The sequence below is a fragment of the Gekko japonicus genome, unplaced genomic scaffold (genome assembly GCF_001447785.1).
Source record: "Gekko japonicus isolate JY-2015 unplaced genomic scaffold, Gekko_japonicus_V1.1 scaffold742, whole genome shotgun sequence".
Classification (NCBI taxonomy): domain Eukaryota; kingdom Metazoa; phylum Chordata; class Lepidosauria; order Squamata; family Gekkonidae; genus Gekko; species Gekko japonicus.
Window position 1 is genome coordinate 154,509 of NW_015175992.1, and position 19,785 is coordinate 174,293.

The 19,785-nt window shown below is 42.1% G+C and overlaps 1 protein-coding gene across 1 annotated transcript in view; it reads left to right on the forward strand.

Annotated features, from left to right (window-relative positions):
- Positions 1 to 19,785, forward strand: part of DCDC5 (doublecortin domain containing 5) — a 71,511-nt gene that overhangs the window by 34,882 nt on the left and 16,844 nt on the right. The window contains exons 12-17 of the mRNA XM_015426371.1: positions 2,118 to 2,122; positions 3,288 to 3,354; positions 9,877 to 10,080; positions 11,864 to 12,071; positions 15,914 to 16,060; positions 17,610 to 17,711. Of these exons, the coding sequence (XP_015281857.1) occupies positions 2,118 to 2,122; positions 3,288 to 3,354; positions 9,877 to 10,080; positions 11,864 to 12,071; positions 15,914 to 16,060; positions 17,610 to 17,711 (733 nt within the window). The remainder of the gene's footprint in view (positions 1 to 2,117; positions 2,123 to 3,287; positions 3,355 to 9,876; positions 10,081 to 11,863; positions 12,072 to 15,913; positions 16,061 to 17,609; positions 17,712 to 19,785) is intronic.

Sequence of the window (19,785 nt, forward strand, 5' to 3'; positions counted from 1 at the left end):
TTCAAATTAAATGAAACAGCTGCAGAAATTACCTTGCAAGAATGTCAAAGGATTTTGGAAATCTTGGCACAGCAATTTTAACAGCTATAACATATTTTCTTCACTTTTCATTTAATAAGACCCATTTTAACTTATATTATAAGGTCTTATTAAATAGATCTCTACATGAAGAAAAGACTATGATCCCTCAAATGCAAAAAAGGAAGTCTGTGATGAGAATATTTTATTATGTTTTCAGATCCCATAGTAACTATTGCAGTATGATCAGCATAGGTTGGTCACCCTTTCATAGCAAGTGAACTTGTTCATATGGCATTCACAGTTTGTATATTATTGATTATAGCGGTAGTCATTTTGTGCATAGAACCAGCAGGTTAGTCAGAAACCCTATGGACTGGATCCAGCCAGCTTTTCAGCTGGTGAAAATGGAGCAAGGGTCCCCATTGACTACCACCACCAAAAAAAAGAAAAAAGGCTATATTGGGGATCCTATGACCATCATAGGCAAAAGCAATGTGTAATGGAGGCTGCTTGTAAGGAGAGGAATTGGCCATGAGTGATTTAAAAAGCTGGCTGGATCCAATCCCATAAGCATTCTTCATAAATAGCTAATGTGGCCTGAAACATTGGGGACAGAGGCAAGGGATGGTCGCAGACTTCTCTATCTAAATGGCACCTCTGCTGCCAACAACCCTGTATGTAGGCTACTCAATAGACAGGTGTTGGCTGAATGAAACTGTGTCCCAGTGGACTGGATTCTCCATTTTATTGCACCAACACAGTGAGACTCTCTTTAATGAGGCATTAATTTGGTTGAATGACCTGAGCATAAATTATATACCAAGAGGAGCTAGAGAGAGAGCCAATATTTAATTCTGAAACATTTCATGGAGGTTTGCTCCACCGCTTCCTAGTCAGTCGTGGCATAGTAATTATGGAACCATACTTCAATGGAGTAAAGTTGTTCTGCTACATTTGTGGGGAGGGAGGGATGAGTTTGATCAGGGGATACTGTTGGCTGCTTTGGCTCAGCAGTCTTTTAGGATGATGTCCTAGCAAATTATAGGACTATGTGAACTGGGAAGGAGAAAACATTTGGAATCTTTCAGAAGTGGAAGCATACCAAAAACTACAGGTCCAGAAAAGGTAATTTTATTTTATAGTGGGGGAAAGGGAGAGGACATGAATGTTACCCAACTTAATATGATTGGCTAGCCATCTTGATACCATGAATTATTGGAATTACTTATCCATTTATTTAAAACATTTATATCCCACCTTTCCACAATGCCCAATATGGCTTACAAAATATAAACATACACAAATAAAGTATAACTAAACAGATGAATTAATATATGTTAGCCGAACTGCGGGCGTCGGCGTTTTTGTTTTTGTTTTAGTAAGCCCCATTGAATAAAATGGGACTTCTTTCTTTCTTTCTTTTTTTTAATAAAAGATTTTATTTTATTTTATAAAGACAGACATCACACAGAGAAAACACATAGATACATATAAATGGGGGTTCAGTTGCATCTTCAATTTACATATTTGAATACTTCATACCATATTTGTTTTCCATGTTCCACCTTATGTTCTTACAAAAATCTTTTGCATATTTTTAAATATAAGTTTTTGTATTCTATGAAAAGTTATATATCTGTATACCTAACTATTATATTCTTCAGCCCATTTTAAAATCTAAACCATGTAGTTTCATACATACACAAGCATTTACATTGGTATTTAAATAATAGGGGATTTCATTACCTCATCAAATTACCTGTTTAAATACCTCAATATTTGTTTTCCAAATTTCACCTTATATTCTTACGATGACCTTTCATATATATTTAAAAAATAATTTTATACTCTTTTAATACATTTTCCAATGTTTCAATTCATTTATAGAGTTTTGAACAGCTGTATAATAATTATATTATTCAGACCTTTATAAAATCTTGAAGAACTATGTTTTCTCCCTTATCCAAAAATTTGATGCTTGTGTATCTCTTATCCACAAAATTTTGGAGCTTTTCCATAGATTTTCATCCTCTTCTTCATTCTCTGATTTCTCCTCTTGTCTTAAAGTCTTATTTTTGTGCCTTTTCCCCTTTTAGGTGAGGCAAGTATCTTCTGTTTTTAAGTATCAGTTTTTAAAGTAGTTTGAGGTTCCATATATTCTTCTTTTCTCTCTCTTTGAGTAGGTATTTCATTTGCTGGTTCAATAATTCCATCTCTTGTTCTTTCATGGGGTCTCATGTTCAGTTCTTCTGTCAATTTGTCTCTTTTTGGATAAGTTTTGTAAATCATATCAGTTGGATTATAGACTTCATCTGTATCTTCTGTATCAATATGTTCCACAGAAATGTCATGTCAGTTTGCTCTTGCTTCTGATTGGTGCTCTGCCGTAAAAGTAGTTCAAGCTTAGGTTGTACATCCTTCATAGCTTTTACCACAACTGTTCTTCCTGCTGTTATGATTGTTTCCTGTATTAATTGTTTAAAGTCTGTAATCAACAATGTATCTTTGCCTGCACCAGCCATTTCCAAAATATCATGTTAAAAACAGGGGATCTCTCCAACTCTTTGTCAGTACAGCCTTTACCATCACACAACCACCTATACTTATACAGCAGATTTTATTATGGTTACATTAAAGAAAAACAGGAACATTCCCAAGTTAAAAAAAAAGAAAGTCTTTTGCATGGTCATTCAGTAAAACACCTTACAGTCATGCTACTTCTGTATTTGCAAAACAATAACTATTATAGTCATATTAAAGACTGAAGCAATTTCAACCAAGGCCACCATTCTTATAAATTGTTCATAGTACGAAGAAGTCAGAATGTACTCTTATAATTTCAACAAACCAAGATAAAGTATGTTATGAGAGTATAACATATAAAAACTTCAAATTAAGTTCCTGATCATTCTTATTAATTCTTCTTTTGAGTTGTGATGCTTATTAAGGTATAATTAATTGTAATCCTTTAAAGGGCCTTCATATAGTTCATGTAATTCCAGATAGTTTATTTGTAATTCCAAACAGAGGAGCTCTTCCCTGAAAGGCAAAGACAAATAAGATGAATATTTCCAAAATTTTGTAATACAGTATAGAATATTGAAAGATCAATATTTTTATTGGACAGTTTTTATCTCAGATCACAAATGTCTCCTTTTGCCAAAGGCATTTTAAAGAATGCTTTCAGATCTTTTCTAAGCCGCTTGAAGAAAGGGGGGGGATGGGAAGAAATTCTTCATCCCTCTAATCCTTTGTGTTTTCAATAGATTTAAAGGGGGCTTGATCACTGGGGAGTCTCTGATGTTGTTGCTTGTACATTTACTCATGGTGTTGGTATTTTTAAGCAGTTCAGTTGAAGTTTTCTGCTTCTCCCCCTCACTTGGGTGGTCACAGCTTCGTGTCCATGCCTGGCATGGGTGCTTTCAATCAGTTCTTGCCTTGGGGCGATCAAAGGACTCCCACCCACTTGCTGCCACTTGCAGGGAGTCCCAATCAAGCCCCTTGCACTGGGCTCCTCTTTGGGGAGCTCAGTGGAGTTCGGGAGCCCCTGAACTCTAAAAGCCCATAGATCTGGCCAGCAAATGGGAGAGCTTCCCGGTGTCGACCATTCTCGCTGCACCGTCTCCTCCTCTCCAAAATGGGACTTATTTCTGACAAAACATGCTCAGGCTTGCTCCCATATTACTTTTTTTTTAAGTTAATTTCATTGTTTCATAATATTAAACTAATCAGTTCTTGTAATTAACAAAAGGACAAAACCTTTTGACGATTATAAGCATCTTTGTGGTTGTTCTAAATAAAACGAATGCTTTTAAAATTACTTGACAGTTGATAGTAGTTGACTAGTGAATTGAAATAATCTCTTTTTAGCGATCCATCCTTAAATTGGAAAATAATTACACAGGGTTTGGGGGGGGGGTATCCATCAAGGTATAAATGGCAGAATGGGGTCATGGGGCTCTTCTGACCCAGAGACAATTGCCCAGCAAGGCTTCCAATTAGATTCCAATTAAACATTTATTTACTTGTCTGCCACTCTAGTAGAAATATTCATTATAATTGCATATATTTTGCTAAATACTCCTATAAATACTCCCCCACTAATTGATTAGATGCTAATTAAGCTGGATTTTTAAAATTATTGTTAGTAATCAATTTATTGGGTTTGATTGGTAGGGTAGGTTTTGTGGTTAGTGGGAGATTGTAGTCTCATTTATTTGACCCCTAGCCTATTTATAATAATTTCCCCTATTGTTGGTTGAACTATTTAAATTTCTAGTCTTAATTATTATATTGTGTTAATGAAATTAATAGTTATAGTAGGGTGAGCTGATTTGTGAGGGTGGGAAGGGATGGTATAAGGGGTGGATTTTTAGAGGGTAGCTGTTAACTTTAGGACAAGTAACTTTTGCTTGGTTGTCATTGCTGGGTGCTAGAGGATCCATCCAGGCCAATATTGCTGAGCAGGGGGGAACATGGAAGGGTTGGGGAGACTAATAATAATGGGGCAGAGGAGATATAGCTGTGGGAATAGGAGGTATTCCAGGAAAGGAAATGGAGATATGGTAATGCTTGGACCTCTTCCCACCTACATTCCATCCCAAGGAATGGGGGTTGTGGGACTAATACTGGTTACCCGTCTCCGACACTGGTGCTGTTTAATGCCAGGTCTATCAACAATAAGAACCCTGTTCTGTGAGAGTTTCTTGCAGAGCTTGATACAGATCTGGTTTATGTGACTGAGATCTGAGTGCAGGAGGATGAAACTCCTGGGTGCAGGTGGATGAAACTGTTGCCCTGAACCAACTTGCCCCACCTGAGTTCTCGGTCCTTCACCAGTCCTGGACAACTGGGGTGGGGGTGGCACTGCTCATGTGAAATACTTTTACCTTTGGGACAATCCCTGCCTGCAAAATTACTGGCATTGAATGTGTTGGCCTGGAGACTGAGGAGAGTTTGGCTATCTGGCTGGTGTACGATCTGCCTAACACAATGGCAGATCCCTGCCTGACATGTTGGATGCTACATAAGAACATAAGAGACGCCAGTGTTGGATCAGGCCAAAGGCCCATCCAGTCCAACACTCTGTGTCATACAGTGCCCAAAAATTCCAGGTGCCATCAGGAGGTCCACCAGTGGGGCCAGGACATTAGAAGCCCTCCCACTCTTGACCCCCCCAAGCACCAAGAAGACAGAGCATCACTTGCCCCAGAACCCCTATCTATACCTTGTTGCTAATAGCCACTGATGCTCCATATGCTTATCTAATTCCCTTTTGAAGCCATTCTGCTTCTATTCTGATGCTGTTTCTGGCTGAGCAGTAGAGCACCCCAGGCTATTAGTTTTGGGGCACTTCAGTGCCCATGCTGATGATGCAGTGTCCTCTCAGTGTCCTCTCACCTAGTGTCATCCATGAAGGCTCTGGGACTCTCTCAGTTTTTATCGACTCCCATGCATCAACAAGCAGGCCACATGCTGGATTTGATTTTTGGGATGGGGATAAATGTGGATCTGATAACTACAGATATAGTCCCATAGTTATACCACTTTGCCCTAAAAGTCCAGCTGAGCATGCCAAACCCTCCCTGTTTAGGTGGTGAGTGTATTTTTGCTCACCCGTGGAGCCAAATGAATCCTGAGAGGCTTCAGGATGCTCTGCGGGATCCAGTGCCCCTGGTGACTCATTAGATGAGCTGGTGGAGGACTGGTACTTTTTCTTTTTTTTAAACCCCCGAAGGGGTACTTTTATTGTTTTTCAATAGACTACAAAACTACAAAGAAAAAATAGGAAAGGGACTACATCTATGGATAAAGGAAAGATACCAACACTAACTAAAAACCCAAGAGTGAGATATATCCCAGTTAAACTAAATGTTAGTATTACATTTGTTAATAAGGCAATATACTTGTAGAGTTCTTGCTTTGCACTGCTTCTATGTTAGTAAATTAGTTATCTTGAGAAGACTTTCTGAGCATCTTCATTTCTTCAAAGAGCTATTTTCAGAGTCCTTTTGCCCCTAGCACCTTCTACACCCTCATGTCAAAGCCGCTCCATGATATACAAGAGCTGAGACAGCTAGAGCAAGTGTGGCAGCATACTTGTGACAGAGCAACAAGAACATCTTATAGAATGTTTATGAGGGTCTATGAGATGGCAGTGAAGGCCGCTAACAGACAATTCTATGTGGCCTCCATTGCATCTGCAAAGTTGTGCCCAGCCCGATTGTTTAGAACTATTTGATCACTTACTTCATTGCCACAAGGAAAACAAAATGCTAGGGGATTGGATAGTGGCTGTGAGGCATTTGCGACCTATTTTGTGGATAAAGTCTTATCACTCCGCCAGGACCTCCTGGCCACAGTAGATACAGTAAAGGAACTGAACGCCCCTTGTCCATCTTCAGATCTAATAATGGATCATTTCAGCCAACTGTCCAAGGAGAATGTTCATAGGGTTCTAACAGCTGTGAAGCCAACCAGTTGCCTTCTTGACCCATGCCCTTCCTGGCTGGTTAAGCCTGTGGGCAGGACAGTTGGGTCCCCCTGGGAGAAATCATCAACTTGTCCCTTTCCTCTGGGACCTTCCCAGTGGGGTTAAAGGAGGCAGTGGTCCGTCCCAACCCACACCCCCAGTGACCTCTGTTCTGTGCACAGAAGATGACAAAACCCCTACAGGATCTCCAGCCAAACTGGCCTGGAGAAAAATTGCATACGGACCCCAAAGTGGCAATCAGTATTTCCCTGGGCATGTAAGAAAGGGGCACAAGAACTAAGCACTAATACAACTCTTCCTACCCTCCCTCTTATGATCTGCCTAAGTTCATAGAATCAGCATTGTTGTCAGATGGCCATCTAGCCTCTGTTTGAAAGCCTCCAAAGAAGGAGAGCCCATCACTTTCCGAGGAAGCCTGTTCCACTGAGGAACCGCTCTGTCAGGAAGTTCTTCCTAACGTTTAGCCAAAAATTCTTCTGATTTAATTTCAGTCTATTGGTTTAGGTCCATCCTTCTGGGGCAACCGAAAACAACTCTGTACCGTCCTCTATATGACAGCCTTTCAAATACTTGAAGGTTATCATATCACCTCTCAGTCATCTTCTCTCCAGGCTAAACATACCAAGCTCCTTCAACCTTTCCTCATAGACTTGGTCTCCAGATCCCTCACCACCTTCATTGCCCTCCTCTGGACATGTTGCAGCTTGTCTATATCCTTCTTAAATTGTGGTGCCCAAAACTGAACACAATACTCTAGGTGAGGTCTAACCAGAGCAAAGTAAAGTGATACCATCACTTCGCGTGATCTGGACACTATACTTCTGTTGATACAGCCCAAAATCACATTTGCCTTTTTAACTACTGCATCACACTGCTGACTCATGTTCACTGTATGGTCTACTAAGACCCCTAGATCCTTTTTGCATATGCTACTGCCAAGACAAGTCTCCCCCATCCTATAATTATGCATTTGATTTTTCCTACCTAAAAGCAGAACTTTACATTTATCCCCGTTAAAATTAATTTTATTTGTTTTAGCCCAGTTTTCCAGCCTGTCAAGATCATCCTGACTCTGATTGTGCCTTCAGTATTTCTCTTTTAAGAAACTCCCATCCCTCTTGAACTCCCTTCTTCATAAGTATTTCTGATCATGGGATTCTACCCAGCATAACTTTAAGTTTTTGTCAAAATCTGCTTTCCTGAGGTCCAACCTTTATGTCTGATTACATAGAGATTTTACCTTCCCCAAGACTGTAAATTCCAAAAGTACATGGTCACTACTACCCACTACTTTCACCTCGTCAACCAGTTCTTCCCTGTTGGTAAGAATCAAGTCCAAGATAGCAGATCCCCTTGTTTCCCTCTCCACTTTCGGGGAAATGAAGTTGTCAGCAAGACAAGTCAGGAATTCATTGGACCTTTCATTTTTTTAGCAGAGTTGGACTTCCAATAGATATCCAGGTAACTGAAATTTCCTATGACTACCATGTCCCATCTCTTTGAGAACTTTGTAATCTGTTCTAGGAGTGTCTCATAACAAGTCCTCTGCCTGGCTTGGAGGTCTATAGCAGTCCCCTACCATTATATCACTACTATTTCTTACTCCTTTTATTTTTACCCAGAGACACTCAGCTCTTCCATGCTCAGATTCACGTATTTCCTCAAGTATATACCTCCTTTACATATAATGCAACTCTGCCCTTCCTTATCTGTCTGTCCCTTTTAAATAAGTTGTACCCCTCAATCCTAATATTACAATTGTGAGTGTCATCCCACCAAGTTTCAGTAATGCCTATTGGGTCATCGTCCCCTTCCTGTATTAGGACTTCAAGTTCTTCCTGCTTGTTCCCCATGCTCTGCGCATTAGTGAGACATCAGAAACCGTGTTTTATGCATCCTGAGGTTTTCGTTTCTGTACTTACCTGTGAGTTAATGTTACCAAGCATACCTGCCACTCCCTGCAAAACTTTAGAGTTCTTATCTACAGTTATTGGCATCATACTCGTCTTTGCATTTTTGTCTCACTCCCCAAAAAAGATTAGTTTAAAGCTCTCCTTATTATGGGCTGGGATGTCATCAGTATGCGGATGACACCAAGCTCTATCTGTTGATGGATGGCTGCCCAGACTCCGCCCCCAGAAAATCTGACCAGGGCATTGGAGGCTGTGGCTGGATGGCTACAACAGAGCTGATTGAAACTTAATCCAACTAAGATGGAGGTCCTGTACCTAAGTGGGGGGAGCTGGGTGAGGAATCAGGCTGCCCGCCTTGGATGGATGGCGCATCACTTGTGCCAGCCCAGAAGGTGAGAAGTCTGGGGGTGGTCCTGGAGACCTCACTTTCTATGGAAGCCCAGGTCACCACAGTTGCTACGTCTGCCTTTTATCTTCTTTGACAGATCAGGCAGCTGGCCCCTTAACTCTCCCCCAGTGCTTGGCTACAGTGACCCATGCAATGGTCACTCCCAGGCTTGATTACTGCAACTCACTTTATGCAGGCTTGCTCTTGCAGTTGATCCAGAAACTCCAGCTGGTGCAAAATGTGGCAACGCACACTGCCTATGTGGGCACACATTCAGCCGGTGCTGAGCCAATTGTACTGGCTACCGATTAATGGATCCACTTCAAGGTTTTGGTATTGACCTTCACAGCCTAGGACTGACATAACGTAGGCACTGCCTCTCCCCATATATGCCCTGGAGAGTCTTGCGCTCTGCTGAGCAAGATCTACTGACTGTCCCCAGCCCAAGGGACATCCGCATAGCCTCAACCAGGACCAGGGCTTTTTCTGACCTGGCCCTGGCCTGGTGGAACTTGCTCCTGCGTGAGATCAGGGCCCTGCCAGACCTTTTAGCATTCGGCAGGGCGTGTAAAATGGAGCTGTTCCACCAGGCCTTTGGTTGCGGTGGTGGGCGTCCTGGAAAAGAAAAAAGATCACACACACCCCACTGAAGACACCATCTATGTGCAGCCCGGATTAAACGAATTCTAGAGTCCATTGGCACCAGTACTGATGCAGTTTGTTTTTAAACGTTTGTTTTAATGTTTTAACTGGTTATTTATTATTGTGTTGTGTGGCCAAATGGCCCAACTGCTGTTGTGATCCGGCTTGAGCTCATTCATGGGGAGGGGGTGGAATATAAATTTGAAAAATAAATGAAATAAACATTCAATCACACCTTCATTAGTAGATCAATCTTCCCATTTGTAATTGTCCAGTTCCTAGTGGCACATGTGAAGCACCTTTCATATTCTTGTAAGGAGAGTAACCTTTGAAACCACAAGCTGCTTTTTTAGGGGGAAAATGCATTTAGTATCATTTTAAAGCAAAACTGTGATGAATTTATTTTTGTTATCTTCAAGACTAATTTGTCCACATGTGAAGCCGAAGCCACCTTGCATTATTTAGAAGAACTTCTGGCATCTTTGAGAACAGAAACCTCATCACGAACTCTCTCTGAAAAGGTGTCTCTAGCTGTGAACCAGAAAGCAGTGAAAATAATTGCATACAGAAATGGAGCTGGTTACCGAAATGGGCAGTTAATCATTGCTAGTACATTCCCTATGGTGAGTAACTACCATCCAAAGAGATAATCATAATGCAGTTGACAAGGACAAGCAGCAGGTATCAATGACAGAGATAAAAACAACTAGGATCTAAAATCTGTATTCCCCCATCATATGAAAGTCTGCAAATAATTTGTGTTTTAGGTCAGATCCAAAGCCTGTAAGAGTGTGCCATGGATCTGTTTTGTATTGGGCACAAATGAGGACAAGTAGCCTGTCGTTTTGATTTTGGTAGATTGAAGAGAGAAGTGACTCATGGCCATATCAGTGCAGTGGCACTTGAAAGTGGCCAGACTGAGTACCGGATCCATTTCAAGGTGTTGGTACTGACCTTCAAAGCGCTGTGTGGCCAGGGACCGACATATTTCCCAAAGGTGCCCCAGAGAGCCCTGAGCTCAGCAGATCAGCATCTGCTGGTTGTCCCTGGCCCAAAGGATGTCCAGCTAACCTCAACCAGGGCTTTTTCTTCCATGGCTCTGGCCTGGTGGAACATGCTCCCATTGGAGATCAGGGCCCTCCGGGAACTATTACAGTTCCACAGGGCCTGTAAAATGGAGCTGTTCCACCAGGCTTTTGGGTGAGGCAGCGGCATCCAATTATTCCATCTATTCCATCCCCTGTGAACCTTCCATCTTTGAATGGTCCATCAGCTGAAGACCCATAGTCTGTTCTACAGCCAGTGGCCTGGGTTTTGTGAGTACCGTATCAAACTGCGGTGCCATCTGTCTTGTTTATAGCTTTGTTTTAATCTGTTTTAACTATTTATTGTGGAAGATTTATTATGAAATGTTTTAAGTCTTATTGTGACATGTTTTAACTCCTGGGGTGATTTCCCACAAGCGCTGCTCGACGCTCACTCCTCCCTTTTGCCCCAATGGTATGTGTCAATTTCACACAAGTTGCTGCGCGGCTGCATTTTGCCCCGGAGCTTCGTGCGATTTTCCCCGTGTCTACTCAATCCTGTTTTTGGAGGACTGAGTAGACGCGGGGGAAATTGTGCGAAGCTGCGGGGCAAAATGCAGCCGAGCAGTAGCTTGTGTGAAATTGACAGGTACCATCGGGGCAAAGAGAAGAGTGAGCGCGGAGCAGCGCTTGTGGGAAATCACCCCTGTTGTCATCCGCTCTGAGCCCATTTGTGGGGAGGTTGGAATATAAGCTGAAATAAATAAATAAATAAATAAATAAATGGTGCTATGATGATGAAGGGGATATAGGACCACATCATCCCTTGAAAACTATATATGTAAAGAAAGTTTGTTTAATTTTCTTTAGTCATTTCTTGCTGGGTTATGGAGTATGTATTTGGATAAAGTTTAGGTTCCTTGTCTTGACCTCAAAGAAAGGTTCCCGTTATGGGAGATGTGCACAACCAAACAATCAGTCCTGTGGATCAACATAATGCATGGGAACTGATATGGTTGCTAATATTGTAATAACAGTAACCTCAGCTGTTTAAATCCAAAGTGTAGCTGTGTTTAGTCTGCTGCAACAAAAATAAACAGCTATTTTGTAACACCTTGAAAACTAACAATATCTTATTTCCCACATAAGTTTTAATGGACTTCAGTGCATTTTTTCAGATACTGTGAGTGGATCCTCAGTATGCAGACATTTTATGTTGGAGATGTGGAAAGAAAAAAATTTAGAAGGTACAGAGTGAAATACGACGTTTTGAAGAAATCCAGAGATCTGTAGATGGCAAAATAATTGTTAAAACATTTAATATCTGGTTTTAGCAAGCTTTGATTACACATTATTAACTCTCCCCCCCCCTTTTCTTTAGCTGCTATATTTATGTACAAAACAACTGGAACTCAACAGGACAGCTTGTAGGCTCTACACCAGTGAGGGAACATTAATCCTCACACTGCAAGATTTAGTCTTGTGGGCTGTAAATGATTTTTTCAGGAAGCAGGAATCCAAAAAAGGAGAAGAAGATGCCATTTCTGTTCCTGGTCCTGAAGGAAATGTATCTGCATTGCTTGTAAAAGGTAAAATATCTCAACAAATTCCAATTAAATATGGGTTTAACTGGTATGTAGATTATCTTACTTTACAGAGCCTACCTTCTTTTTGGTACTACAGCTGTAGGGATCATTTTTGCTGGTATGCTAGCAATAAATATCATAGAAATTGTTGTTTTCTCTTTACATTTTCATAAAAAATAATATATCCTTGGGGGAAAAGATGAGTGCTACTACATTGTATTTGAACATGTTTAATTATTTTCATTTTGTTTTAGAATGCTTCTGAATGTTCTATTTACTTTAGTCATTGGTACAATACATGTTATCATTAATCTTTTAATGGACCAAAAAATAAGTCATAATACAAACATACACATGTACAGAATCAAAGCATATAATCTGATGTATATTCATATAAAAAGTTATAATCCAGTACGCTATAGTCATCCACCAGTACTTGGAGAACACTTTCCCCTGCAATGCCATGTGCAAGAAACACTCCATTTAGCTAGAGCTTGCTTGGGGTGATTTTGATTTTGTATGGAGTAATGTCTAAGTGTGAAAGCCCTTTGGTCACCATTCCTTCAACAGTGTTATAGAAGCACCCCCAAAGAAAAACACAAGACAGCACTGTGAATGTTAATTAGTTTATTAATGGCTGATCTTCATCAGTTAAACATCCCTGAATTAAAGCAAGTTGGTGCTACCAAGCAGCCTACTGTGGCTACCAGCATTTTGAGCAAACCCACACTGGCTCATTTATCCTCACCTGCAGTCAAACAGTGTGTCAGCTGAGCCTCCGGCATTGCTGCCATGGCTGGTAGAAGGGGGAGATGTTGGTCTGCTTCTGTCCTGCTTCTTATGCTCTTCTTATCTATGTAGCCTCAGCTAGTGACCTTGGTACCTTGTTACTGCTTTCCTCTGGGAATGTTGACCTGTTAGCGCTTAGGCGAGCTTTTGCTGATGCTCTGATTGGACCTGGGTTGTCAGGGGGCCCCTTTGAAGTATGTATAACTCCCTGTTTTCTGGTAGTTCTAACACAGAATGTATGCACAGAAGACCTGCCTTTACTGTACTCAATAAACTTTACTCTTTTGAATGAAAGTTGTTGGGAATTGATTGCTGTGCGAGTCTGACACAGTGCTGACAAATGTCAAGCCTCATTTTTCATGTGCTGCTTAAGCAACTAAGGGCTCAGTTGATGCTGCTCAACCACCAAGGATGGTCCCTCCCCAGCTCACCATACTGCTTGAGTGAATGATGGTCTTGGGAACAGCCCATCGTCCTTAGATCACTCAGGATGCTTGCCTGCCCGCTATCCCTACCCATACTTAACAAATCACACTATGCCTGCCAAAACTAGCTATGGCCTATCCAGACAAAAGACTGTGCCTAATTACAGGATACTGTGGAGGGACAAGTGAAAAATGCCCCCTTCCCAGCCAATCTGAAGGAAGGCCCCAAAACTTTCTGCTTGACCTCTCAAAAGGTGACCATCTATTCCCACATTATCCACAGACAGGGTGGGTGGGACCAGTCACAGCAAAAGCCTGCTGAACAAGAAGGGAAGAACACAACAGCTTCTAACACTCTTATGATTGGCTTAGGCCCGTAGCTACAGTGGTGCATTTTGGGGCCCAGCCCCCCAACTTTCCACCAGGGCCCCCCAACTTACCACCCTGTTCAGGCCCCTGACTTATTTCCCACACTTGCTGCGGCTGCTAGGGGCAGTGGCAAGCCTCATGCTGCCCCTCACCCCAACTCTCTGTATCTGTCTTCAGCAAGGAAAGCTGAGGTTTCCTCTTGCCGGCCGGAAAAGCAAGCCCTGCCTCCAGTCCTACGCTGCTAAAGGTTAGCAGCGTAGGACTGGAGGCGGGGCTTGCTTGCTTTGTCGGCTGGCAAGAGGCAAGCAAAAGAGAGGCAACAAGCTCTACCCACCCACCCTGTTCAGTCTCAGCTCCCTCCCTTCACCTCACACTACCCCACTTATTACTTGGAAGTAAGTCCACTTTTATTCACTGGCACTTACTCCCAGGAAAGGGTTCTTAAAAAAAATTATGCCCCCCGAAAAATTTAAATGCCCCCTGAAAAAATAAATCCTGGCTATGGGCCTGGGTTGGCTGTTCTGCACAAGGCAGGAAGTCACTCATCAAGAGCCAACCATGGTCTCATGTCTTAGTTAAAACTGGGACTTCCACAAATCAGGAGCCCAATTTATAGGCTGGGAACAATCCTAGTTTGAAACTTGCACTTTTGAAAGTTAGGAGTGTTTTGAATGAAAGACAAGATCTTGATCAAGCAAAGATATCCAGTGCAAACTTACATTAAAAAAACTAGATCAGATATGTGACTAAGCCATCTCACCTGGGAAAGAATGACCAAAATGCGAGGTGTGTGTGTGTGTGACAGACAGACAGAGAGAACAGAGGAGAAGGCAGATTTGGTGAAGTATCCCTGAGTCCAACTTTTCTAGATTTTTCTTTTAAAGGACATGCAGCCATGCAACATAGAAAGAAAACGTAACTGTGTAAGCAGATTTCTGTATCTTTACTGTCTCTTGTTAAAAATAGCAATTCCTGTCTGGTGTGGTATTGACCTAGTTTTTTAACAGTCCAATCATATATTTTCTTTGAATAGAGCTATATATTCAAAGATTAATTTTGATCACGGTCTAAAAACAAGAGAGCACTTCCCCCATTTATCTTTTTCATGTGCTTTTAAATTTATGTCTGGTTTACTTTTGTTGTTCTTTGCTTGCTTAGATTTTTTCTTTTATGTATCTTTCTTATATATTATTTCCCCTTTATCAAATATACTTGGCCAAAAAGGTCTCATCCTATCTGTTTTATTCCATCTCTCTTGACTATTGATTTCCTAAACAGCATGTTAGCCCACAAGAAGCCTCTCTTTGTAAGTTTACTGGTGCTTTGTATTAAGCATCCTTCAGCTTCTTATGAAGTTTCCAGATTCTTATCCCATCAGTTTAAAACTTAAAGAAAAGCTAGGAAAAGTCTAAAAGCCAGGCTTAATCATCAGTTCAGCACTGTACTAGTTAGATAATTGCCCATCATCTCCTCTGAGAAGGCTAGTTCTTTTTGAAGCCTAATAAATATAGCTAATACCTATCTTAAACTGTTAATTCTTTATATTTAATGGAGTTACTTATATGACATATAGAACCTAAGTTGTCAGCATGTGGGGGATAATGGCAGCAAGATTAAGGTGAGAACTAGCATGGAAAACAACAAAATAAGAATTTGTTAGAGGAGCAAAGTATGAGGCCACGGGTCTAGTTCCATGGTTCATTTGGCTCTAGTAACACAGTCTATATGATGAGCGTAAATCTTAATCCGTAGCAAGACAGTCAGCTGCTATTTTAGCAACGGAACCCAGTATCTGTACAGTTGTGAACCAAAGTGAGCTGTGAACCAAACTGTTTATTTATTTACTTCATTTATACCCTGGCATTCTCCCTAATAAGGACCCAAGGCATCTTGCATTGTTCCCTCCTGCATTTTATTCTCACAACAACCCTGTGAAGAAGGTAGGCTGAGAGTATGGGACTGGCCATGTTCACCCAGTGAGTTTCCATGGCAGAATGGGAATTTGAACCGGGGTCTCCAGTATTCTGTTCTGCCACTCTAACCACTACACATACTGGCTTTCAGTGCAGAGTTACTCTAGTCTAAACCTGCTGGTCAATGAGCTTAGACTGAAGTATCTGTGCATAGGACTACACTGTAATTCTCTAGTGTATGACTGTAAACTTAAATACAGTACTACTTGAAAGGGGTGGGACAGCCCTATGATGAAACTGAAGCAGCTAAAAGATAAACTGTGCCTCTTTTTTCTCTGTCTATACCAAGATAAGCCAGCAGAGGAAGTGAACATCAAGTGCACATCATCAGTGAGGACCCCAGATAGTTTGATCGATGATAATTTGCTCACCATCATTCTTAGAAATCCTATTGAGGTCTGGGTTTCCAGTGGAGAACCTTTTCTGCCTATGGATAGTAAGTTATGGAAGAAAATAAACATTTTGTTGTAATGGTGGCATCGAAGCACAAATATTTCTGTGTTGCTACAATATAAAATGTAAATATTTGAATACATTTTGTCAAGCTTCAGAGAGGTGCTTTTGGTGTGCTCAGTTTCTGTAATGTATCCAGCCCAGACAAGTCCAGACATGTCCAGAGACAAACGTCTAGCTTCGCTCCAAGAGACAATGGACTATGTGGATCCTAGCCCGCTCCAATCAGGGGGCTAGGTTCCTGACCGAGAGTCAATGGGACTCTCGGCCACTGTAAATAACCTATTGGGAAGTGGATGTGTGTTTTGGGTGGTGGTTTCTTGGGGAATATAAGCCGGCCTACGAGCCAGCCAACGTAATCTTGTTCCTGATCGAATAAAGTACGCTTTGCTGAAATCACTCTCCGTCTGCGTACTTTTCAGTTTCATTTGAGCCTTTTGAATGGCAGACTTCATGCCAGCTTACAAAGAGTCTTGATGTGCGACATGTGTAACTGCCATTCAAGAAACACAAGTCCAAAGCTGCCTCAGGCAGGGAGAGGTGGTCTTGTAGTTCTTGCTTGTTTTTGTGCAGAGTGCTCTCAAGTTGTGGCTGACGTATGGCAACCCTGCAGGGTTTTTGAGGCAAGAGACATTCAAAAGTGGTTTGCCATTCCCTTCCTCTGCATAATGACCCTGTACTTCCTTGGTCCTCTCCCATCCAAGTACTAAACTAGGACTGACCCTGCTTTGCCTCTGAGATCTGATGAGATCCGACTAGCCTGGGCCATCCAGGTCATGTTATAGAAGAAGAAGAAGAGATTGGATTTATACCCTGCCCTTCACTACCCAAAGGTGTCTCAGAGCGGCTTACAAACTCCTTTCCCTTCCCCTCCCCACAACAGATACCCTGTGAGGTAGGTGGGGCTGAGAGAGCTCTTGACAGAAACTGCTCTTTTTCAAGAACAGCTCTTATCAGAACTACGCCTTGCCCAAGGTCATCCATCCAGGTGCAAGTGGAGGAGTGGGGAATCAAGCCTGGTTCTCCCAGATTACAGTCCGTGCACTTAACCACTACACCAAACTAGTTCTTAGTATCTACAAAAATCAGGTTCTAAAGTTATGACTGATGTAGATGCCAAGAACTGGCATTTATCGACACGTTACGTAAAATCAAAACAGTTGCTTATTGTCTGCCCTATCCTAGGAATGTACACTCAGATCAGTAGGATCTGCTTCCTCAAGTGTGCATTGTAGCCATTGCCTAACTGTGTGTGCAGAATGTGAAAATGGTGGTGCTCTGCTTTTTCATGCCATGCAAGATTCTACATACACAGTCTTAAGCCCTACAGTCCTTCAGTTTCTTATGGGAATGCTTACCTTTTAATTACAAGTTTATAATTGAATTTGTTTAGCTTGCTAACAGTATCCAATGCTTTTAAAAACTATTTGCTGAAATAGATCCAATTATGCTAGCCGCTAATCTTTATAGGCTCTGCAGTACAAAATGGCTCTGAAAGTAAGTAGTAGAAATAATGTGTATTTTTATTACAGCTCTGCAAAATGCAGAAAGGCAAGAACAACAAAACTGGTTGGAAAAAGATAGAATTCTGGCAGACTTAGACACGATGAAACACAAAATGAGACAACTACAAGGTTAGTAGCTCAGTGTAAATAGAATTAACATATTGCCACTTTCATTTTCTTTTACACACACTTGCAGGGGTTTCTTCCCCCCCCCCCCCAATTTTCTCTTTCTCTTCCTTGAAAGCTCCCATACATTTTCCTGGCTCCTTCTCTCCTTCCCACCCACCAGCCAACCTACCTTGATCTCCCCCCTCCATCTTCATTTTTCCTAACTTCCTTTTCCTGGCAGCTTCTCCCGGGAAAAGTCAGACTGAGTTGCACAGTGCTGCCTATTGGGCCAGGCCTAGTTGTGTGGTGGGGAACCTGCAAGGACTTATGAGGGGCAACAGCTTATCCTGTATCCATTTCCCTCCTCCTGGCAGCCCCTATATCTTCACCTTTCTCTGATTCCTTCTCCTTCCCTACCCATACACCAACCTACCTTTTGTCTGCTCCCCATCTTCAGCTATATTTATTTACTTACTACATTTATACCTTGCATTTCTCCATAATGTGGACACACAGCAGCTTATATCATTCTCTTCTCCTCCATTTTATCTGAGAGTGTGTGACCGTCCCAAAGAAATGCAGAACTTTCCATGTCAGAGAGGGGATTTGAATCTGGGTCTCCCAGATCCTAGTCTAAAACTAACCACTATGCCATACTGGCTTTCATGAGATGGCTGCTGTTGAACAGTATGAACAGCTGGGCCTGGGTGAGTCATGGAAATTGTATGGTGTCCAATTGACTAGTGGTTGCTGGTGGGCCTGGCCCCAATGAGTCCTTTCTCAAAGGCCAAACTAGCCCTGGGAAGGATACTGTCCCTACTCCTACATTTTGCAGACAGAAACCAAGGCCTCAACTGACAATACTGTTATAGTCGCCTAGCAACAGCCACAGAGGACATTTGTTTCTTAAAGCTACAGATCCTGCTTTTATTACTTTGGGGGTCTGAACCTCCCAGTGTATTTTTTTTAATTTCAGATTTTTTTTCAGAAGGGTGGACTCTGTGGCATTATACCATGCTGAGGCCTCTCCCTTCCCAAATCCTCAGACTTCGTCACAAAATCACCAGGAATTTCCCAATCTGGAGCTGGCAACCCTAGCCAGGCCTGGCTCCAATGAGTTCTCTCTCAAAGGCCAAAATAGGGCTGGAAAGGACCCTCCCCCTACCTTTTACTGATAGAATCAAGCTTGGAATGCTGTGATTGCCTAGCAACAGCCACTGAGGGAATCCTTTGCTTAAAGCTACAGGCACTCCTTTTATCATTTTCATATTTTTTATGCTGCCCAGTGGGTTGTGGTTTTTTTTAGATTTCACATTTTTCTGCAAACCTAGGGCCCATTTCAGGTTTGTAGAAAGAGCTGTCTTGCCTGTTCACAGCTCCAGTAACTGGATTTAAGTATCTCTCCCTTATTATAAAAGAGTTTTGGGTGCCAGAATTCTAAAATTGGCCCCTTTAGTGTTAGGCCAAAAAAACTGCCACTCGGAAGACACTGGCTGGGTTCATTGGCTGCTTTGTGCAGTCCCGGCCAGCGTTCCAAGGTCATTTACATATGGAAGCTGATTGGACTACACTCCATTCCACACCTCAAACTCACCCCCCATTCAGTTGGGAGAGGAGAATGATGTCAGCTGCTCCCTAGGCAGAGGCTGTGTGTGTGTGTGTGTGGGGGGGTTGTAAAGACAGACAGGCAGATAAACGTTGGCTGATGGTTGCCAACTCCAGGTTCGAACTCCAGGACATAGGGTTGCCAACTCCAGGTTGGAAACTTCCAGGATATTTTAGGGATGAAGCCTGCTGAGGGTGGGATCTGAGGAGGAGGAGGAAGACCTCAGACAGGGGGACCTCAGACAGATACAATGCCATGCTGCCCACACTCCAGACAAGCTGTTGCCAGTCTCCAGGTGACAGCTGGAGAGATCTTAAAGCTTTGGTGCTACTTCAAAGTTCCCCAGAAGCCCAAAACAGAGTAGTGTTTTGGGAAATCTTGAGGAATTGTTTGGTGCATTTACGATGGGGCTCCTGGGGAACTATTGTTGCCAATCTTGGCCCAGCAGCCATCAAACCATTCTCTTCAACCCCCTGCTGTGCAGCTGAC